Source organism: Pagrus pagrus (assembly GCF_965226575.1).
Source record: "Pagrus pagrus genome assembly, chromosome: 19".
Classification (NCBI taxonomy): Eukaryota; Metazoa; Chordata; class Actinopteri; order Spariformes; family Sparidae; genus Pagrus; species Pagrus pagrus.
In genome coordinates, this window is record NC_140203.1 from 1,509,717 (window position 1) to 1,533,520 (window position 23,804).

Sequence of the window (23,804 nt, forward strand, 5' to 3'; positions counted from 1 at the left end):
ATTGTTCAAAGTGTGAGGAAGTGTAGGGTGTGTAAATGTTTCTAACTTGTTGAGAGATATAAACATTGATCAAGGTTTCTCTGCTTGTATCTCACCGCTGTCTTTGAAATAAAAGGTCCTGTATGGACGTACAGGCACTTCAAAATTCAGTATACTATACTTTGCTACACGCACACCTGGGCACACAGCACAAAAACACACATACCTGACAGAGTACACCCCCCAAGTGTAGGAAAAAAAAGATAAAAACCAGAGTGAGTGCAGATCTCCATCACCCAGCAGCCTCAAGGTCTCTGTCGCTGTGTAGCAGCGGGAGGAAAAATGCTCCCAAATGAAAGTGTTGATTAAAATGTGACATGCTGTGTCTTTTACTCGAGACAACACAGTGACATCCTCCATCTTCATAGACGCCTGAACAACCTTTCATTCTGCCTGCAACGATGGACACACGTCCGCCTGCTATTTAAAGCTCTGCTGAAAAATTACCTTCACAGATTCATGTCATGAGCGTCTTTGTAGAGCGCTGAGAGGAGGAAGAAGGCATTTAATTGTAGCTCGGGTGGACAGATGGTACAGGGATATGCTATAGTGGGTTTATTATTAACAATGATAATAATAGTAGAAATAAAGCAAAAGTTACAAAGTGCTTTTTACAGTGATAAGAAATGAGAAGTGTGGAGCACGATAAAACAGGAAAAAGAAAAATCAGACTGATCACCCAGAATGTTGCCTGAGAGATTCAAATACACACATTTTAATTTCATCTAATTTCTGTGTTTTGGTGTGTTTCAGGTGGTGATGTCAGTCGCTCAGCTCTACTGGCACTTGGCCCCAAAACATGAAGTCAACATAGTCACCAAGTCACTGGTTCGACTATTAAGAAGCCACAGGTGATGACAAAACACCATGCTGCACCTGCCTGTTGCCTCATCGTCAGTCAGCTGCTGTTGATGTCTGACTGTTATTTTGTGTCTTTTCACAGAGAGGTGCAGTACATCGTGCTTCAGAACATAGCCACGATGTCCATTCAGAGGAAGGTGAGTCTGCACAGCTGTGAAGAACAATAATGGTGCACTGCATCGACACAGGCGGTCTAATAATACTGAATTATCTCCAAACAACCAGGGGATGTTTGAGCCCTTCATGAAGAGTTTCTATGTGAGATCTACAGACGCCACACACATCAAAACACTGAAGGTAAACACCAGTTTAATGTGAGGAAAAGTTTGGTTGTGGTGGAACAACACACAGATCATATCAGCGTTATTTAAATGTTTTCTTCACATTTACAAACTTGATTCTCTCCTGCAGTTTCGATAGTTTCACAAAAGGTGATTTCCTGCGCAATTAAAGGCTTTACAATTATTTCTGAACACTGTTTGACGAGATCAAAATGTTATTGATTCTTTCTTGAGCCTTCACGTCAACCACCTTCTCCTTTTTGATCTTTGTAGTTGGAGATCCTGACCAACCTGGCCAACGAAGCCAACATTTCCACTATTCTGAGGGAATTCCAGGTTTGTTTCTTAATGATTACCTGTCGCTGATATCCACAGTTAAGTGAGGTTGGTTACTTACATTGTTTCTTTGTCTTTGTTCAGACCTATGTGAAGAGTCAGGACAAGGCGTTTGCGGCGGGCACCATTCAGGCCATCGGCAGGTGTGCCACCAACATCTCTGAGGTGACGGACACGTGTCTCAACGGTCTGGTGCTGCTGCTCTCCAACAGAGACGGTAAAATGCCTTCATTGTGCAGCCTCGCAGTGTTTTTACCTTCCTCAGTGTATTAATGTGCTGTGACCGATTGTCTTTGCAGAGACTGTGGTGGCTGAGAGTGTGGTGGTGATCAAGAAGTTGCTTCAGACTCAGCCCACGCAGCACAGTGAGATCATCAAACACATGGCCAAGCTCTTCGACAACATCACTGTATGTTTCGTCTTTGTACTTTTGATGTGTGGTTGTTCAACATGAAAGTTTAGACAGGAAGAAGTGTTTGTGCTCCTAACTCCTGCTCTTTCTCTGTGATTTGTCAGGTCCCGATGGCCCGAGCCAGCATCCTGTGGCTGATGGGAGAGTACTGTGAGAGGGTGCCAAAGATTGCACCTGATCTCCTCCGTAAGATGGCGAAGACTTTCACAGCGGAGGAGGACATAGTGAAGCTGCAGACGGTCAACCTGGCAGCCAAACTCTACCTGACCAACTCCAAGCAGGTAGAAAATCGAATCCTGTTCCAGCATGTTGAAAACTGAACAATGAGCAAATATTGTGCCGGATTAACACAACAATTCTGAAATTGGCAGTAAATGTTTAAAGGCCTTTTATACACCGGACGCTCAAATGCTTCTATTTGTGGTGCAAGTCAGACAAATGTCAATAAAGGAGAACGTCGTTCACCAAATGAACTGAAATTTGAAAGATATTTTTTGGTTCTGGGACCAGTTTTGTCTTTTCTCAGGGACAAACTGAGCGCGGAGACGAGTGACAAACTGAAGGCAGCGTTGTTTTACAACACGTCTCACACAAAAAACTGAGAAACACATTTTTGATTTGTATCACTACGAAATCAGGCGATTAGCGAGAGAAAGGGATGAAAATGGAGAGACTCCCGCTAAAATTGGTCGTGTTGGTCACTTTTGTCACATCTTCTTTATAGTCTTGTGTCCTTCGTCATTTAATACAGGCTGATGACAAACACATCCACGAGTCTTCCTCTTGATTGTTGACATAACATTAGTTAAAGCTCGTCCTCCTTCCGAAGAATAATGATGTTGCTTTTTAGCTGTGTAATATTTGCTTTCTGTTTCAAATGCACAAACAACAGTTTGAAAAACATATTGACAAAAATATTGAAATTGATAATCTGAATGATTCCTTGAAGTGTTTTATTTCTCAAGATGCAGCCGTGTCTTCATCACTTCTGCAGCTCAGAGCGAAGTGCTGCTCAGTTTGAACATAGAGCTGTGAACGAGACGGTTTTAACGTAATGGAGCATCTCCGAGCACAGCCTGGTGTCTACAGGCCCATTCAGTCAGATGAGGTGATTCTGGCCTCTGAGCGGCTTTATGAGCCCAGACGAGCCTCCTCAAACGAGCACATCATTACACCTCCAGCTCCTCGTAATGTGTCGGGGAGCAGAGAGAAGGAGAGAGGGAGAGACAAAGAAAAGGATCTGGGTTATAATGTTTGCTTCACGGCAGCAGTAATTTCAGTTTTTACGCCTGCCACAATGATATACGTCAGTGTAAGTGATCGTCCTCCCTGCTTTTAGACGGGACAAGTTTTTCACTCATGCAGGTTGAGAGAAGAACCAGAATATGGGAGCAGAGAGGAGGTTGTATGTGAAGTTTATGGCAATACTCTAGTTCTTATTGATTTTTAAAGGAATAAACCTTCTTTCTTCTTCTTTCAATTAAATAAACTCTCTGGCTCTGATATAACTGATGCTTTAGCAGCTATGCTAACCTCTTGAGGAGCCGCCTTTGTTTTTTTTTTAAGGAACAGTTGCTTCTCTCGCTGCTCATCACATCTTAAAACCACACCTGTGGCTGCCAGTAGTTCCTGAAAGGATGCTGATTGGCCAATGATTATATGATCTCACAAATCCAGCTGCCTCGCAGAGATCAATGTGATGTATCTGCTGTATGTCTTGGCAAAAAGCGACTGGTGACATTGAGCTCCTGGAAAGATTTCAGCTCTATACTTGACTTACAGACGTGAGGGTTGTAATGATCTTCTGTCGGTACGGACAAAAATAAGTATATCAAATAAAATGTTGAAATATTCCTTTTAATGTTATTTTTCCTGCTTGTAAATCAGTTTCATGAACATCCTTCACAAAACTTTTACTCCCAAATGCTCGTCTCTTTATCCTCTTCCCCTCTCTAACATCTCATCGTACTTTTCTCTTCCAATCTCTTCGCCTCCTCTCTGGCTCCAGACCAAGCTGCTGACCCAGTACATCCTGAACCTCGGCAAGTACGACCAGAACTACGACATCAGAGACCGAACACGCTTCATAAGACAGCTGATCGTGCCCAATGAGAAGAGCGGCGCCCTCAACAAGTACGCCCGACGCATCCTGCTGGCCCCCAAACCGGCCCCAGTGCTCGAGTCTGCCTTCAAAGGTACTTCATACATTTGTAATATCAGCCCATTATCTTTATTTTGAAAGGTATTAAATCCTCTCACTGCGCTGAACGTTTCTAGATTAAAAACCATTCCTCTCTGGTAATTCATCTATTTCTCGTCTATTGGCTCTATCTCAAGAAGTACGCAGCGTTGATTCAGGTGGTGGTTTTATTATTCTGGTGTGTCTGTCTCTCTGAAGGGCAGTTAGGTCAGACCCCCTTTACCTTGGACTAATGAGATGGGTAAATAATTGAGCTAATGCTAACCTTTTTCAGACACTCGGAGGGAAAAAAAATCTCCTCATTTAGCTGTCTCTTCGCTCTCTCTCCCTCCTTGACAAAAGGGACAGAAACTGCCTCCCGCTGCATTAAAATTCAGAGGCAGTTTGCACCTACTGGATGTTTATGGAAAGCGTTAACCACCCCTGTCATTCTTAATATTCACAAGTGAAGTCTTTTTCTCTCGTTTTTTGTTAGAAAAGCAGAGTTTTTAGAGCAGACCTCCCCAGGCACAGATACTGATTACCTTCCTGTGTGAGAGAGGAGTGAATGTGTGCACACAGAAACAGAGAGCTGAGGTCTTTCATTAAAGGTTTCCGTGTGCATACAGTGAGAGTTTAACCACTGGCTCCCTCGTTAGGAGAGAATGATCTCTCTGCCACACACAACATGTCCTTTATCCTTTAATTACCTCCCCCTACTGAAGTAAAAGTACTAATACACACTGTGAAAATACTCTGTTGCAAGCCTAAGTCCTGCATTCATCAAATTATAAGTAAAAGTATGGTACGGAAGAACATTACTGCCAAAATCCAAAATAAATAAAATAAATAAAAGGCTCAATAAATAAATTAGAAATGATAAATGTGTTTATTGTTCATCATTAAATCAAACAAAAACATTTGTAACAAATGTAGTAATTAAGTAATTTATAAAATGTGACATAAATTGATATTTCGGTTTCAATTTAGCTAAGTTGTCAATTTTATTATTTTTTTTTCATTTTTGAATTAATCTATTAACTACGTATTTATTTCTGAATCATTTCTGGATAATTTTACATAACTTTACATTTCACCCTTATTATTTCCCCAAACGTATTTCCACCACCAAGAAGGTTTTGTTTGCGCCTGTGTCTTTTTGTTGGTTTGTCAGCAGGATGACACAAAAACGATTTTCACTAAACTTGGACGGAGGACGAGTCTCGGTCCAGAACAGACCTCAGTACCTTTTGGTGCAGATCCAGATGAAGGGACAGATTTTCTTTCTCATCCTCCTGAACACTGGGAGATGAGGCGTTTCTCAACATTTGCTTTAGATTTTAGGGAGTCACACACGGATCATGATGAAAACAATCAGGCGTATTTAGGTGGCTGGTATCTATGAGTGAAAATGATTTGAAGCTGCTGCTTCTGAGTCCCATTCTGGTTTATGTTTTTTTCTTTTTGCATTTCTTTATACATTTGTGCTTCATTATGCAAATATGCATTATCCCCCCCCAGTCCCACCAAACTGTGATTGATTGTGACTGGCTTTGAATGGCAGCCCCTCTCATTTGCATAATGGAGCAGAAATGCGTGAAGAAATGCAAAAATAATAATAATACAGAAATGTAAAGGCTTGTGGGAGTAAGTGGGGGGAAATGCAAAGGGAAAATAAAACAGAATATAAATACATAAATTAATATATAAGAATCATAAATTGTTATTCCAAAAAATATAAATAAATTAAATGGGAATGTAAATAAAGAGGGGAATTAATACAAATGTAAATAAACACAGAAGCAAATCAAAGCAGGAATATTCATTTGTCACATTTTATAATTAATGCCTACATTTATTTCTCATGCATTTACCAGGATATTAGTTTATTTATTGAGTCATTTATTTGTGTAAGTATTATTTTGGCAGTTTTGGTCCATAGTATAAAGGTATAATCAGGAAAATGTACTTGAAGTATTCAAAGTAATGCAGTAAAGTGTCCCTGCAGACTGTTATACTCTTAATGATTCTCATTAATGTAAAAGCAGGTTTATACTGCTGTAGCTGAGGTGGTTTACTCGTATAAACTGTTGTGTACTTTATTTATATTAAGACATTATATTTTAAGTTTTCCTCTTGATGTAGTGGAGAAGAAGTAGATAAATAATGTCCTTAGTTAAATTCCACCGCTGGCCGTTTGTTTTTCAGCACGCTCATCTTTGTTGTTTCTTTTCTCTTTTCTGTTCTGCTGTCAGATCGAGACCGGTTCCAGCTGGGCACCCTCTCCCACAGCCTCAACATTAAAGCTACTGGGTACCAGGAGCTGTCAGACTGGCCAGCTGTTGCTCCGGACCAGTCTGTGAGGAACGTGGAGGTCATTGAGGCGGTGAGGAGTCCAGCCTCCTCACACACTCCTCATCATACTTACGCTTCATGTGTCCAACTCTAAACCCTCTCTTCACTTTCAGTGTCTCTGTCAGACGTAATGAGGCATTTTTCAGTCTGTAGTGGTGTGAGATACATCATCATTCACTGTCATGGCTTATTGAGCTGAGACAATTTGTTGATTAGTTAATTAGCTGATCGTCAGAAAATTAATCAGAAACTATTTTGATAAGTGACTCAGGTTCAGATTCAGGCTCAGGAGACTTTATCTGAACCTGTAGGTAGATTTGGTTTGCAGGAGAAGACGAGGCGTCCATCTTAAGACAACAACACTGACAACAGACAAACATTAATGAAGATGATAAAAGTACTCATGGCTCCACTAGTCGGGACGTAAGAGAGCACTAACAGTAAAAAACACTGAAATCAATAGCCACTAGAATAAATACGTTACAATCCAGTAAAAACTGAAGAAAATAAAAAGATGTTGCTTCTGTAGCATCCGTGTAAATGTGGTACGATTCTCCATCTGAGTGATAGCTGCTGGAACAAAGCTATCTGCCTTCCAGTAATATAAAGTAAATAACAAGACTCTGTGTGTGTCAGACAGAGAAGTCTGAAAGTACCGAGAGTCGATTAACACATGTTGGGTTCAGTCTTTTCAGAGGATTTGTTGACAAGAAGAAAAATAAAGAATAACACCGACCTTATCCATGAGACAAGTTATGAAATAAACACAAAGCAATATGAAAATATACACATGCATGGGACTGGATCATTAAAGGATAAAAATAAGTTGAAATGAAATACAGCAGAGAAAATATGATCACAGCAGGAGAGTGTAAGATATGAATGATGATGTAATTAGAGGCAGCGGCGATCAGAAAATGTTTTAAACTTCGAGACATCTTCTGACCTCCAACATCATCATCGTTCAAACCTCGTCTTCAAGGATGCTTCATTTTGAAATTAACCCGCATTCAACTTTTGGTGCCTCGTTATAAGTTAAAGAACAAACATTACAGAAGTTTTTGATTCTGCTGAGCACCAGCTCAGACTTCATCTTTGTTACTCTGTGGCAGCTAATGGGGACAGACTTTATCCCTAGTTTTAAATGTAATCTGGATTTAACAGAAAATGTATTTTGTCGTCTTTGTCTTCGTCTCCTTCTCCTTCTTCTTCTCCTCCTCACTTTGGTCTTAATAATAACACTGTAGTTGAATACAGACAAATGGTTCATTTTCTGCCCACTGAGCTCCTTCAAAGCAAAATACCGCCTTTGAATAAGATGTTAAAATGATTAAAAATACAGATGTACACTCATCCCTAAAGTATGAATCTCGTATTTAATTGACTCACCTCCCTCCACTGTATCTGTTCAGGTGAAAGAATGGGCACCGTTGGTTGGGAAGACCAAGAAATCCAAATCTGAAGACAAGTTCTACTCTGACGATGAAGAGGAGAAAGAAGAGGAAGGATCAGAGAGCAGTGGCAGTGAAGACAGCAGCAGCAGCAGCAGTGATGAAGGTTTGTTTCTGTCTCTGTGTTGTTGACGATGTATGTTTTTATCCTTTAGATGTGGTAAGATCTGTTGTTCTCAATAGTTTAAATCAATTTTTTTACTCGTCAGCGTCTCGTCTTAGTCAGAGAAAAGGAAGGGAGATAATAAGATAATATGAGGATTATCACTTTAATTCATCAGGCTGATGTTTGATATGTGTAATGTATGTGTGTCTCTACAGAGTCGGGCAGTGAGAGCGAGGAGGAAAGCAGCGAAGAGTCCGAAAAGACCTCCAGTGATTCTGGAAAGAGCTCCAGTGGATCTGAAAAGAGCTCCAGTGAATCTGAAGCAGAACAAAAGAAGAAGAAAAAGACCAAGAAGGCACCACTGAAGAAGAACAAGCCGACTGCTGCTGACAGGTACAGTGAAGTCCCACCTGTCCTGTGTGTGTGTGTGTGTGTGTGTGTGTGTGTGTGTGTGTGTCTGTGTGTGTGTGTCTGTGTGTGTGTGTGTGTGTGTGTGTGTGTGTGTGTGTGTGTGTCTGTGTGAGTCATAGTCGACAACAAATGTGATCAGTGCTTTGCTGCATCAATAAGCTCGAACTCCCATCTGTTCACAACTTTAGCCATATTTATTGTCTGCATGAGAACCCACCTGCTGCTGTGAGACGTCCTTCTGTTCAGTTTGATCTTCTCCTACCTGAACTCACAAATACTTCATCCAGCACAAAAAATCTGACGTCGTGAGGAAATATGATTCTTATACTTGCTGGATTTTTATGTTTGCTCGGACTACAAGGACGTCAAAACAAAAAAAGAAAGAATCGCAACCAAAAACGAGATTTTGGCCGTCAGAAATATGAAAACAGAATTAAACCCCTTTCACACAGGCCAGAAAACCCACTCAATACCGCTAACATCTGGCTTTTGTGTGCAGTGTGAAAGTATATCAAGTTTTAATTAACCCTGCAGTAGTAACAGGATTTTATTGACTCCCGCTCAGCTCATTTACTCTCACGCGATGCTGTGACGTGTGTTGCAGTTGAGGTGATTAGCTTGTTGATATCTTTCCATCTATTGCCGTCGAGCAGCTTGAACATCGTTCACTCGCGCTGAGTTTGAAAGAGAGACTGAAGTTAAAGATATTTAAAAAGTAGCCGTTGTTTGTGGCTTCAGTTCCTGTCGGCTGCCTGATCGTACTGAGCATGTGCAACTCATCAGAGATCAGAAAGAAGCGAGATGTCTCACTCATCAGCAACTTCAGCTATCAGCTCTGGAAAAAACGATGCGTCTTATTCAGAATATTATTGATTAAGACTTTAACGTCTTCTGGGTTTATTCTGATGAGGTATATGATCTCCTGCTTGCTACAGTTTGCTGTTTCTCTGATGTGTTTGTGATGACGAACGTGACGCACAAGGGGAAAAAAACAAAGGCAAACTCAATGTGAACAGAGTTAATTGCTGATTTAAAAACCTCCGTATACGCGCTAATTTCAGTGTAAAAGTGGTATTAGATGCTGTCTTATCAATTCCATGCCTAATTCGGCTGTGCGTGGATGCAACTCCCATGTCACACTGATGTAATTATTCACTCAGTGTTTGTTGTTATTTGTCGATAGTTGATCTGATGTTCAAACCGGGCTGACTGTTAAAGGAAGTTCCTTGTTGTCAGTTGTTTTCTCTTCGCTTCCTTCTGTGACCTTGCTGTTATTTTCATCCTTCAGCTGCATCGTCCTCCTCGCACTCAGCAGAGACACAAGCTCTTATCTTAAAACGCCTCATACTTAGATAAATGAACAGACCAGACCTCTATTTCTAGTTACTGAAGAGTCTAACCTTTAGATCCTGTTGCAGCCGACTGGGTAAGTGCACACATCCGAGTCTGTCTCAAGATTACACCAGCACAACATCACAACTCAGTGTTGGAGAGGAAATCTGAAAAAAAGGAATAAAATTGTAACAAAAACATTAAAAATTTGGTAATCATGTATGAAAAAGTAAACGTAAACCAACACAAACCAGTGTGCATTTTGAAAATAGATGCCGTCGACACAACTGTCCGGTGCTATGTTACCATGGCGATGTGCGAAAAAGTGAACCAGAGTCGTAACACACTAAAAAACCCAGAATGAATCCTGAAGTGACCTCGCGAACCACAACGCTTACGTCAAAGTACAGCAGCCTGATCAAAAGCAGGAAACTAGTGTGCATGTAAACACAGCAGTAACCTTACACCAACTTTAATATAATCTGTGAGACACACACACACACACACACACACACGAGGCTGGCAGAGCTGCTTGAATATCGTTAGTGCGAGTCCCATTAACAAGCTAATCAAGGAGAATCTTCCTCCAGTAGCGTAGCCCACATTTACATGGCTAATGGATAATGACTTTTGATTGGTCATTTAGCAGCCTGGTGTTACCAATGAATGAGATTTGAGTCATTACTGCTGAATATGCTCACGTACACTCTCTTACACACCGGCAAATTTAGTTTCTCGTGCACTCTACTTCATTTGCTCACGGACACACAAACTCACAGCGAGTGTACCTGATTTCGGTGTGTGACAGGCCGGCGGCTGACCCTGTTCTCTCCATTAGAGAGTATAATTAGAGCAACTCACCCCAGTGCTCAAACACACACAAACACGCGCACACACACATACACACAGTAATTAGAGCAGCTCACCCCAGTGCTTCCACAACAAACACAGCATAATGCCCTCATTATGGCCCAGTCATTTCAGGCAGGGCCTAATCAGGCCCACAGTGATTTATATCACTTTTTCCTGTTCGCAGCAAATGAAATCTGTAGGCCAAATTAATACTGGCTTTTCATCATCGCCCAAGTTAAAAAGCCAGTTACCGTCACAATTCCCCTCATTAATTTAACGGCTGAAAATCCCAGGCAGGCGGAGTAAACACTCATTATCGGGACAAATTGAAGAGGGACAGAGCGAGTGGAAGAGAGAGGAGAAAGATGGAAAAAATCTTTTTGAGTGAATTAACTTCACAAACACAAACAGATTGATCGCTGTTGTTCTGACGCGGCCACGCTTCAGTCTGGATGGAAAAGACAAAACAACATATTGCCAAGTGTCCTGGTGTTTTTGAGACTTTTTCACAGGTCCAGAAACTTTGTGGTAAAGCAGTTGGTTTTAACCAAGCAACATGTTTCAAATACTCAAAATTACAGCAAAAATGTTCCCAATATTATTTAATAACAAAAGTCTGCTGATTTCCGACAAGCGTCTAATATAGAGCTGCTAATGTCATTTTTACATTTCCAGGAACCTTCCGACTGGTTTCTGTTTAATTTCAAACCAGTTTGTGTTTAACGTCCCGTCAGCAGACACCGAACTGAAGCGAGTGTTTGCAGCTGGTTGTAAATATCAACTTTTCTTATTTGCTAATTTACTCCCGTCTCAAAATATGAAAAGAGTGACATTTAACTATTGACATTATTGTCAGTCACCTGATTCTTGGTTATGAAGTTGTTTTTGTAAACACTGTCTGTGTTATCAGTGTCCATGTGATCCATGCAGAGTAATAATCTTAATAAAGCAACAAAACAGCTCAGTAACCCTCAAAAACATGTGTTTGTAATGCTTTTATGCTTTAATGCTTTTTTTAATCTCATAAAACATGTTTATTATGCAGTTAATAACACTTCTGTGGTGTTAATGTTAATGTTAAGAGACTTATTGTTTAACTAATGCTTTACAAGGACCTTAATATAAAATGTTACCCTGTTCTGTTCTATTGCATCTATTGACTCCATGTCTGAGGCCAGTTTCTCTTGTGTTTCAGTGACTCGGATGAAAACGGTAACGGACCTGTGGCCCAGTCGAGCAGCTCGTCAGCTGAAAGCTCCTCCGGCTCAGAGTCCGACTCCGAGGACGACTCAGATTCAGACAACATCACAGCGCAGAAGAAGAAGAAGAGCGAGGTCAAGTCCAAACCAAAGGTGACTTTATGATTCATCTGGGCCCAGACAGCTAATGTGGATCAAGGATGAATAACTGAGGAGCAGAACAGTTTCTAACTTTCTTATTCACAGTGACGTCAGCTGTCTTCTCCTCGTTAGGACGCTCTCTGATGATGTTTCAGAGTATTTTTTTAGTCGTGTGACTTTCAGCAGACTTTTGATTTATTTTCCGAAACATACTTAAATTAGCTTTTCTTTAAAAGTTCCAGCACCTGATTATCTTTCATTATGAGCATTTTAATTTATCCAGAGTCTATCTCAAAGTAGAAGATTTTAAATATTTCTTTGATTAAAAATACCAAAGTTAGTGGATTATGTGGGGATAATTGTTTTAATGGCTGGTGGTATTAGACAGCCCCAAGAGAGTGGAGCATACTAATGCCAAGATACACTTTTTTCATAAAAGCATAAACATCAAGAATTAATTTAAATTAGTTAGAATTAGGAACTGAGGGAAATTAATCACCAACTGTTTTTTGACAGCAGATTAATTGTTTCAGTCATGTCTGGTTCCAGCTCCTGAGATGTGAAGAGTTGCTGCTGTTCTTTGTCCTTTAGGACAGTTAATGAAGTCTTTGTGTTTTCACCTGTTGGTTGGACAAAAGAAGCAGTTTGAAGACGTCACTTTGAGCTCTGGGAATTTGCGATGAGCCTTTTTCTCAATTTTTTTGACATTTAACACGATCAGTCATGTAAAGAAGTTTTAGTTGCAGCCCTAACTGAGTTTATAAAGATCTTTGTAGCCGTGGCAACACACTGCATGCAACTCTAGATCATAATGGTGTGTTGAACACAACAGATGCTACTTTCACGCTGTTTTTAAACATGTAAAGTGCAGTTTTGACCTAAGGCTTCTACATTTGTCATAATATAACATGTAGCTTCACCTCAGTTTCAATCAGAGTTTAATGTCCATCCCACATCTAAGACTTTCTACAGTATATCTCGTGTATTTACTGTAGAATATGATATTATTGTGAACAGGATAATGGAGAAAACACCAAGTTCTCCCAGGGAGTTCCCAGGTGCACATGTGGCGAGAGCGTCGACTTCACAATCTTTACTGTGGGATATAACTCTGCTCCTCTGTTATCAGCTTTATTTTTCTCCTCTAGTCTTTGATTCGTCCCCGTTTCAGCCCTCGGCGTCTTTTTCTCACCTGTTCTGCTCATCACATTATTTCACCCTCCCTTTCCTTTTCTGCACTATGAAATTCTCATTTCATCCAGTTTGTCATTTGGACATGGCCTATGAATTATGCATCTCTCTCTCTCCAGACCTCCATTTACTAACAAGGTTTCCGTCTCTATTACCAGCAGCAGCACGCGTCAGTCAGAGAAGATCTGATAAGATACGGCCTCTAACTTTATTGTTTGTTTTCACTCTCGCTCCTCTCTCCCTCCTCCGTCCTGTTGTTGTGTCTTTTCTTCCCGGCTGCTCGGCCCGGAGTACGCAGAGTGGAATTTTATGGTTCTTTATGTGACGTGAGTGGAGCCGTGGTTGGTTAGGAGGCTGCGGAGAAGCGCTGATAAAAGCGCTCGTATGTTTAAATGCGTTTTTATTGAGCCTGTAGCGGTGCGAGCTGGAGCCGTGTGTTGTAATTCCCACAAGTCAGCAGCTGACAAGTCGGCCTCAGCGGCACGAAGTGGCGCGTGTCGGTTGTGACACGACACTGTGCATGAGTGGTCGTTGGAAAATCCAGACATGTTACAGATAAATACAGTTTTTTGGGATGAATGTGTCGCGACTGTCAGCAGAATTGAAACATTTTATCCTCTGAGTACAACAACACAATATCAGTTCTTTTGTTTTGAGTCGTGATTTTTCTGCATTTGTTTTTCAGGTGGAGGTGAAGTCCAAGAAGGAAGTGTCCTTACTGGATCTGGATGACTGTGAGTTCATCTCCACTGTCAAAACACTGAATGTCCAACATTTATAAGCTTTGCCACAGCTCAGTGTGTTTGTTGTTGTGGTTTTAAGTGTCCAGTTTCTTTAGCTTCAAATTTAAACTTTATGTTGTGACAACACTGTGCCTATGGTCTGGTTAGGTTTAGGCACAAAAACCACTTGGTTAGGGTGAAGAAAATATCATGTTCTGGATTAAAATACCTGGATCTGTTGCCACCAACACAGCTGGAAAATGAAAATATCCAGTGGTTTCACACCTTCACTTGTTGAAAGTTGTTCTCGAACAGTGGCTTGTCTCTGGCTTGGCTTTTTTATAGGCGGCCCTGAATAAAATATCTATATACAACATATTGGTATATATTGGGGGCGTGTCTGATGCGAGCACTGTATAGTTGTGACATCACAATGTTACGGAACTCCTGACGGATCGTTTAAAGAAGCAGTTTCTGAATATGGGCTGTGTGGTTTAGTGTTCTGATGCTTTCACAGTATTTATGAATTAATCTCACTTTCTACGACACAGGACCTTTAAAGCTTCAGTGACGAGAATTTGAAAAGTCTGCTCTGTGGCGCCACCCAGTGGCAGAATGAGAAAACACGCACAGGCTTGTTACGTTTCTGTGTGTTTGTGTTGTTTTTAGTTTCTCCTGCACCCACAAACGCTCCGAAGTCGTCTGCGATCTCCTCGAGCCTGCTGTCCGACCTGGAGGGCCTCTCTCTGTCCAACGTCTCCTCCACCATGCAGGTGAGTCCACCTGTGTGTGTGTGCTTGCGTGTGTGCGTGTGTGTGTGTGTGCGTGTGTGCGTGTGTGTGTGTGTGTGTGCGTGTGTGCGTGTGTGTGTGTGTGTGTGCGTGTGTGCGTGTGTGCGTGTGTGTGTGTGTGTGTCACACAGGGATGACATTTCCTCTGTCAAACTGTGTGTTGAGAGTCGATTGTTCCTCTGTCAGAGCGGCCGGGCGGCGTCTGAGATGGTGAAATGAGCCTCTCTCCCTCGTGGAACATTTCTGCCTCCGATGGCAACTATTGACCTTTTCTGCCTTCTTATATTTATAGCCAGTCAGGACGGTGCGACTGCTCCGCCTGTTTCCTGTATCTCTTATAGTCTGTCTCTCTCACCCTCTGTCTTCCACACCCTTGAACTCTATTTCTGCGTCTCATCTATAAGTCCTCCCCCTGCGTTTGTCTCCCCCTCTCTCCCCCTCTCTGTCACCTTCCATCTCTCTCTGTCAGATGTTGTGTCCCTCGTGTCTCCGTGTTGTGTATATCTGATGGTTGACCTTTCCTCGTGTGACGGCTCCTTTCTCTCCTCAGTGTGTGAGCGCCTTCGCACGTCTGTGTGTTTTCTATCCTGTCCTCCCCTCGGGAGGGAAACGTCCAGACCATTCTTTCTGCTGTTGCTGTGTCTATTTTGTGTCTCAGAGCGACCCTGTGTTAACTCTGCTCCTCTTAAAGGTGTAGAGCAATCACACAGGTGTTTGACATGTGCTTTTATTATGGAAATCACTTGAAAGCTCTAGATAAATTACTCTTTTTAGTTTGTTTTTAAAATGAGCTTTTCTTTCTCCTTTGATTTGTGCACACTGCCCAGATCGATCATGTCACGTTCTACTTGGTGGGTTTGGAGTAGGTCGGTGGGAGGATCTCGTGTGTGGGAGTGCCGCTGTGTGCCTTGTTTGCCATGTGTACTGTATCTTTTGCAACTATAATGCTGCAGCTCCCTCCTTGGAAAATACTCTTATTATAACCATCAATTTTGGTATATCGCTACAACTCTATACAGAAGTATCTGCTGCCGTCCCATCAGACCACAGCTTCTTTCCTCAGACTCTGAGAATTTGTCCTCTGCACTCAGATATTAAAATGTAGCTTTAATGTTCAGAATCCAACCCAGTGAAGGGAATTAAGAATATTTATGTAGGACAAGCCAATCTGTCAAACATAGAGGCATCTGTATTAAACAGAGGCTGTTTCATAACAAGTTAAAAGCGCCTTGTAGTTTGCTTAATGATTGATCTGTGGAGTTTTTATTTGATTCATTTAAACGTTAGAAAGAAGTTCCCAAATCGCCCGCTGTTCAAAATATGATCTCAGTATGCTTTCCTCAGTATCGGCATTAATAAATGTTTCACATAGTTTGACAGTAACCCTAAACCACATACTGTAGGCTGTAGTGGTGAAACTCAGAGGAGGGATCCCCCGTCAGCAGGTGTTGTATCTGCAGAGTAGACAGAAGTAGAAGGAGTAGAGTTATAATATCACATGAAAAGGTCAATAATGTACAGTAAATATAAGGCTACAGCCAATTAGCTTAGCTTAGCTTAACATTAAGACTGGGAAGCAGCTAGCTCACAAGTCTGACAGTCACAGAAGAAGCATGTTGAAGATGCTGTAGGAGTCCATATTGTGAACGCATGGTCCGTGCAGCTGTGTGAGTGTTGTACCGAGCTTCGTGGTGAGTTACTCTATATTCCAAGTCTGGCCGTCGGTCCCGGCCGCCTGTCAGTCAGTTTGATTGACAGCTGCTCTCAGGACAGCGTTTATGCAGCGCGAGTCTTGTTAGTCGTCTCTCCTCCTCAGGTGAAGGCCGTGCGGTAATAGAGAATAGAAATGCAGATGAGAACAGGGAACTTTTCACACATCAACACCTGATTTTAGAGTCAATTCTATGCATAAATACATGATGGGCATCGGGATTCATAGACAAGGGTAAATAACCTCACCTTTATTCACACACCCCTCCCTCTGCATGCACACACTTACATATCAGCTCACGCACACACTCTCACACACACACACACACACACACACACACACACACACACACACACACACACACACACACACACACACACACACACACACACACACTGGCCTCAGTGTCATTTCTATTTCTCAGCAATCTGCCCACAGAGGCAGCGAGTCTGTCTCAGCTGAGCGCTCGGGCCCTTTTAGAGAATTACTGCATGGTTATCAAAGGCATTTAGATTAACCCTGGTCACTGTCTCTGACCCACCTCCTCTCCTGTCTCCTCCTCCTCTCCCCGCTCTCTGCATGCTGCCGCTCTCTCTAATAACATTTTGACATTAGGATCTCTCACAAATGCCTCTTAAATCCCCCCCCACCCTGCCGCCCCGCCCCGCACCTCTTCCGCCCGCTGTCCGTGTGTGCGGCGCCGTGGCTCAGGCTGATAACTTTTCATTCATAATTAGCAGTCGGCGAATGGGGCTGCGTTGGGGGGAAATTGAACTGTCAGCGGCGGGGCGCGGGGCGTTTGACCCCATCACGCCCAGAGGGGGCCATCATAATTTGTTCATTTGGTGTCCATCAGGCGGGCGCCAGCTCGGCCCCTCCTCCCCCCTCGCCTCCCTCCTCACCCCTCTGACCTCCCCGTAGTGGGCGCTCTGGGTTCACGTCTAATTATGAATCAGCAGAAGGACCCCGAGCGCCACGAATATAGCAGCCCCTGCCCTCCAAACCTCACGCTGCCACTCAAACTGCAGAGATTGCCTCTTAAATAGGAATAAATGCCCACACAGAGAGAGGCAGCCAGTGCAGCGGCCGAGTGGACAGTTTGGGAAATGTTTGTGTTTGAATGCAGCTTTTTGTTTCTTATTAGTTTGATTTAGTAACTGCAGCATGACAGGACAGGTTGTGACTCTGTGTTTGTGTGAAGGCATTTTATTTTGGACAGAAGAGCTTCTTCCTTTTGTCACTCGTGTGTTTTCTCTTCTGAGGTAACAGAGGTTGTGACGGTGGTCTAGTGGACGCTGAGGCTGCATATTATATAATTTTAACATTGTGCACATAGTCACATCACAGAAATAGTCACATCACGGGATGGGCGATGTCAAGTAAGACAAATTAACTCACACAGTTCTCGCTTTCCATCACTGATCTACAAGAGGAGTCAGTCCAACATCACATAATGTGGTCTGATTTAAAGTTCAACCAAAATATAAATCGACTCATCATCTCCTCCCTCCATGTTGATGGAAAGTCAGGTGAAGTCTCGTAGTCTGCAAAACATTTCTGGAGCTTCACGATAAACAGAGTTGCAGCATTCTGATAAACAGCTGAAGCAGCTGGAGACTTGATTTAAAACAGAAAAACAACCAAAAGAAACATGAGATGTCTCCAAACAGCTCGCCTGCTGTGATCACAGTCTGCAGGAGAGAAGAGATCACAAACTGAGTTGTAAAGATGTTATTTACACACTTTTTAAGCTGCAATCATTAGCGAGCGCAACACAATTGCTAGAATTAATGTTGACGATGTACATTTTTCTAAAAAAAAAAAAAAAAAACCCAGCTATGCTTCAACTTTACTTTTCTTTCGGTTCAGTTTTCAATTTCATGTTGTGACACTGAGCTCAGGTCGGTTAGCTTTAGGCCGACACATCCTCGCACCTGAACGACTGAATTGGTCGATTATCAGAGTCTTCCAGTATAATATAGTATATATATATATATATATATAGTATGTTTATCTTTATTCTAAAGAAACATTTAACAATTATTCAAATTGTTATTTTATTCTTTCCAATATCTCCTGATTATTGACTCTATTTTTTGAGACGTACTCTTGTGATGCTACTTATTTCCCTCTGTGCTGCTGTGTTACCTGTGAATTTCTCCCGAGGGGGATCAATAAAGGAACATCTTATCTTAAACAACATGACTGTTGAAGGGTAACAGTGACCGGACCTTTGTTGTATGCTGGCTGTTTGGTAAGGTTTAGGAAAACATTGTGTTCTCTGAACTATCTCACAATTAAAATTTCAGTCTATAAAATGTCAAAAAATGGGGGAAAATAAGCTCATCACCATTTCCCGTCCGACGTCTTCAAATTGAGATGCTTATATCGTTTATTTATTTCTGTGTTTAAATCTACATTATTCATAAATTGAGTATTGGATCGCATCTTTTTAATCCCTGTCAGCTTTTTCATTCTGTTGAGGGCTGAAACATTTGATCGCTTGACTGAAAATTTATAAGCAACATTTTTGGTTTTGAAGTATTTTTTCTAGAAAAAGTGCCAAAGATTCGCTGATCCCAGCTTTACCTTCTGGGTTAATGAGTAAAATGTGTTTTGGTTTTCGACTGTGAGAAGTTGTGGACATTTTATAAATATTCTCAAACATTCAAGAGACCAAACAATTGATCAATTCTTTGAGGCAGCAGATTGATCAGTGATTTAAAATAATCATTAGCTGATTAAATATCCTGCTGATACAAAGAAACTGTTGGCAGTTTTATTAACAATACTTGCAAAGCACGATGAAGGACAATACTTTCTGAATAACAGTCCTCTATTATTCTTAATGTTCTTTAATGGAAATTTTCAAAATTAATCATTTCAGAATACCCAATTTACTGACAAATTGGCATAAATGAACTAACCTCTGTCTATATGCGCCGGAGAGACTTCTTGTTACATTAAAGTAGTTTTAGATGGCTGTAGTAACATTTATTTAATTCAATTTGCAGTCAAGGTCTTTGTGACGCCCCTCAATTAATTGTCATCTCCTGACTGAGGGGAACAATTAGGAGCTAAAGTCAAACACATGTCCCTTACCTCAGTCCTCACAACTCTTGTAGAGCATAATGAAAGCCTGTCGCCGCTGCAGGAGGCAGACGGCGTCTGAAAAACAGAAATGGATTTTCAATATATGCCCATACATCCCTGCACCCCCCACACACCACTTTGTTTTAAATTGGCCGTCTTATGCACACGGCACAAGGCTACCAGCTCCGGTTAGCCCTTTTTGAATATGTCAGCGGGATTTTCAGGTCATTTGCCAGAGAGGATGCTGGGAGCGTGGCGTCCGGGTTCTGAAGGTGACTGGTGTCTGTGTCATCCATCACAGGAGCTTCCTTTAAGTTGATGCATAATAGAGCCTCTCAATCAACTTCCTCCCTCATTGTCACCTCCCTCCTTCCTGTCCGGGCCGGAGAACGAGAGCCAAAGAGAAAAAACACAGAGCAGGAGACTGACAGAGGAGTCAAGGTTACATCCTTCTTCTCCTCTTATTTACAGTTGAGGTGTGTAACTGGACAACAGGCTCGTGTGGGAACTCGTGTCAGCCTTTAACTGTCCACTGTGTCAAATTGGTGATGATAAGCAGTTTGAAGCCACGTCCCGCTCTCCGTCCGTCCCTCCCGTCGTAGCCGCCGCCACCGGCCCGGGCCGAGGCAGCAGACGGGACCTTGAAGCTGGATGTGTCTGTCAGGGAGGTAAATCTCTGCTGTGATGGGGTGGCAAACATTATGGCCAGCTTTATCGACACCGACTGCTCTGACACATCCAAAAGTGGCCCAATAAATTTGCAGGCCGGCGGTGGCGTGACGGGCGCTTGTGAGGGCGCAGCGGCGTTACAGCACAGCGACAAATGTTTGTTTGACCTCCTTTACAGGCGCTTCAGAGACGCTGCTGCTCTGTCAGGAGGACTGAAAGATAGCGGTGCGATCGGACTGTTTATTCTGTACGTAAAGTGACTTCATGTTTTAAATACTGGAGACGTTACGATGCCCAAACTCAGACACAAGCCCTCACAGTAGGGCCGGGCAATATATCGCTATTATATCGTAACGTGACATGAGACTTTATAAGGTGTTAGATTTATGGTGTTATGATTATCAGGTGATATTAAATACTGTAAGTGTCTTTTCCTGGTTTTAAAGGCTGCGTTGCTGTCAAACGTTGACTGCTCCTGCTTGTTTTAATAACGCCTTCTCTAGGGCTGCATGATTTATCAAAATATTATCCACATTTTTAAATGGATAAGAGGAAGCTGCAATTTTTTGTTGAAGGTAAAATGTGTGACAAACAGTGTCATGATGAAGTGCTCTACTGCTGATAAACACTGATACTCAGATTATATATAGCCTAAAAAATATTGCAGTGTTATTGTAAAGCGGCATCGCCCCCCTGCCCTACGCCCGGCGCCTCAGTGTGGCTCACTGATGTGTTTTTAATAGTTTTTGGACTCCAAAGGAGCACAACTCATTCATAAAGAGAATTAAAATAAAAAGCATAAAACACTAAAAGTCTGTATCAGAATAAGTTAAATCAGCTTTGGCTGCTCTGGATCGCCGTGGCCAGAGAAGTTATGTTTTCAGAGGTTAAATTCACTGTGACGTCATAATGTTCATAATTGTGACATTTGTTGGGTCTGAACCAAACAGGACGTCTCTGCAGCTCAAGATCGTCATCATAATGCTGTTTTTCACATATTTATCAAAAACTGCAGCTTCTGTGATTTTGAGTAACGTCTGAAACAGTTTGTCAGATAATAAGTGAACAGGACTGAAGAGTCCAGCTTCATGTTTTATGATAATGACTCATCTGTAACTCCGTAAATAAATCTAATCTTTAAACCATCAAACCAGCCACGTCTTGGTGCTACTGTACAGTGATAGTGAAGTGAACACATTGAAACTCATCTCCGCCGCTCTTCTTGTATGTCAAACCGATTCTTCATCCTCACAAACCGACGTGACAAGTCGAACACTTCTGAGCTGAGTCCGAACACACTGCCGCTTCATCCAGCTTCAGTGAAACGATGTACGCTGACACCACTCAACACTGTGAGCTCTGCACTTCATATCTTATTATCAGTCCTATTCAATTAGCTTAATCAGTATGCGTAATCGTTTAAGTCTGTTATTTATCACATCTGTTTTTCTACCACTGGTTGTTGTTTTTTCACGTGAAGCTTCGTGATATTTTTGAATATTTGTACCCTCCTCTTTGTCACTCTCACAACTTGTGTCAGAGTTGGATGGGTCGTTTGTTTTTATCCCTCTGAGGTAATAAATAACAGTTTTTCAGTCTCTGAACTCCGACATACATCCGAGTGTTATGAAACCATCGAGGTGCTAAGTGTATGAGAAGGTGTGAAAAGGCTGCATCCTGCCTGATGTGTTGAACCAATTAGAGCCGTCACTCAAGACAGGCAGACCTCTTTGACCTGTGTGGAAAACGACAGGAGAAAATCAAAGTTGTCAGACTTCTGTGATGTTTTTATACGACTGCGATACACGAGAGGTGTTTCTTAAGTTTCTCCTTGTCATGTGAATATTCTCACGTTTGACAGTGCGCTGTGTGGGCCGACCCACCTCGTCTCTCTAATGGGAGCTGACAGTTGCCACCAAGTGTGAACAATGTTCATCCAAGTAACAAGATGTTAATTTTGAGGAGAAAAAAATCCACCACCACCACTTCCACCTCCCTTCTCTTCTACATCTCTCAAAGGTAATGCAATTTCCTGCCTCTGAAAAGGTAAAAGCCCCTTGAAAAAAGGCCTGTGAGAGGCGGGTCGGGCCCATGCAGGCACTTGTGTTTCTATTCATTAGAGGTTGTTTTTATTCAGCCGGGTTTGACCGAGCATCCAGCCCATTTCCACCTAACTGGGCTGATTGAGGACATTTCTTAAATGGGCTCCTCTTTACCCTACAGAGTTAATGAAGGGAGGGTTGGCGGGGTGTCATCAGCCAACCCTCAGTCCCACTCCGCTCAGAAGTGCTGCATTCTGCCGGCGGATTGGACGCGTTGAATTGCATGAATATAGGTGATGAAAAGAGCGGAGCTTCTTGTATTAATCTGTCCTCTTGTGTGGATGCATTTACGCTGTAATGTACGAGGCGTCCCTGGATATCGTTGTTGATGTGGAGAGCTTTATGCTTCTGGGCAAAATGTTCTGTGTGTACTGTTTTTCTCATCTTCCCTCTCTGCTTCTGCTCTCAGGCTTTTGTTTCCTGCAGCGCTCAATTCAGCCCATACTGCAGTTCATTTCTCTGATAATCAACAAGTTTGATTTATTTTTTCTGTGTTCTTTGTTTGCACAAAACTTCTGTACAATACCCCGCTCAGATTCAGAGATTGTGGAGGTTTTATTTCATGTGTCCCTCCAGGTCACCACTCCATCTTTCGGCCCCGTGAAAACCTATGAGCTGCTTCACCACATGACAGGAAAAGGTCTGTCAGCCAAGTACCATTTCCCCCGGCAGCCCTGTTTGTACCAGCCCAGTATGGTGGCTGTGCAGGTCATACTGACCAACAGCTCAGACCACAGCCTGGAGGAGATCCATATAGGAGACCGAAGCCCAGCGAGCCTCAACATCCACTGCTTCAACACCATCGGTGAGTATAACAGAACTTCCATCAGCGTGTTTCTACGAAGTAGCTTATAATAAATCCTTCCTTCCTGTCTCTCCTGGAAGTTATAGTCACAGGCGACCAAATGAAACGCACCGTTACCTTGAGAAACATTAGGATTTATTTCGACAGTTGTTAGGGTACACAACTCAACACATATAACGAAGGTCAAGTTGTTTTTAGACATTTAAATGCAGAAATATAACACATCATGTCTTTAAGAGGCTGGAACCAGCACATTTAAATGACAACAATTTGTTGACTGATTTTTCCAGCTCTCCCAAGAAAGTTGGGCAGATTTAGAGCCTCATTTAGAAAATGAGTATGTGGCCTTCTGTATTATCCCCTGTTCTCATTATAATATAATGCTGCCGAGTTTTAAACGAGTCGTCAGTCCTCACATGCTGGGTGACGACTCCAGCCTGAACTCTGTCAGGTAAACAACCCCATTCCTGTCGTCTCTCCTCCTCATTCATCGTGGCGTCTTCAGCTCTACGTACACTCTGATTGTTTTCTCAGACAGATATTAAATGATCAGTATGTTATCAGGAACCTTTAAGCCTGTTTGCGTTCAGCCTCGTCCCATTCCTCCAGCCTGAAACAGCCAATATTACTCCAGCTAATCCCTGTTCATTAGTATCGATCAGGACAAACAAACAGACACTGTCTCCATATTTCTTGTCACACTGTTGTATGATCGCTGCACTCAGTATAATATAAGAACGCTGCTCCCTCAAGACTTTCTTTTCA

At 42.2% G+C, this 23,804-nt stretch overlaps 1 protein-coding gene across 1 annotated transcript in view; it reads left to right on the forward strand.

Annotated features, from left to right (window-relative positions):
- Window positions 1–23,804, forward strand: part of ap3b1a (adaptor related protein complex 3 subunit beta 1a) — a 61,304-nt gene that overhangs the window by 20,557 nt on the left and 16,943 nt on the right. Inside the window, exons 9-23 of the mRNA XM_084382458.1 lie at window positions 793–890; window positions 983–1,037; window positions 1,126–1,197; window positions 1,455–1,517; window positions 1,602–1,734; window positions 1,817–1,926; window positions 2,034–2,210; window positions 3,938–4,124; window positions 6,364–6,494; window positions 7,876–8,020; window positions 8,236–8,413; window positions 11,811–11,967; window positions 13,832–13,880; window positions 14,538–14,641; window positions 22,811–23,039. Coding sequence (XP_084238584.1) covers window positions 793–890; window positions 983–1,037; window positions 1,126–1,197; window positions 1,455–1,517; window positions 1,602–1,734; window positions 1,817–1,926; window positions 2,034–2,210; window positions 3,938–4,124; window positions 6,364–6,494; window positions 7,876–8,020; window positions 8,236–8,413; window positions 11,811–11,967; window positions 13,832–13,880; window positions 14,538–14,641; window positions 22,811–23,039 — 1,888 coding nt within the window. The remainder of the gene's footprint in view (window positions 1–792; window positions 891–982; window positions 1,038–1,125; window positions 1,198–1,454; window positions 1,518–1,601; window positions 1,735–1,816; window positions 1,927–2,033; window positions 2,211–3,937; window positions 4,125–6,363; window positions 6,495–7,875; window positions 8,021–8,235; window positions 8,414–11,810; window positions 11,968–13,831; window positions 13,881–14,537; window positions 14,642–22,810; window positions 23,040–23,804) is intronic.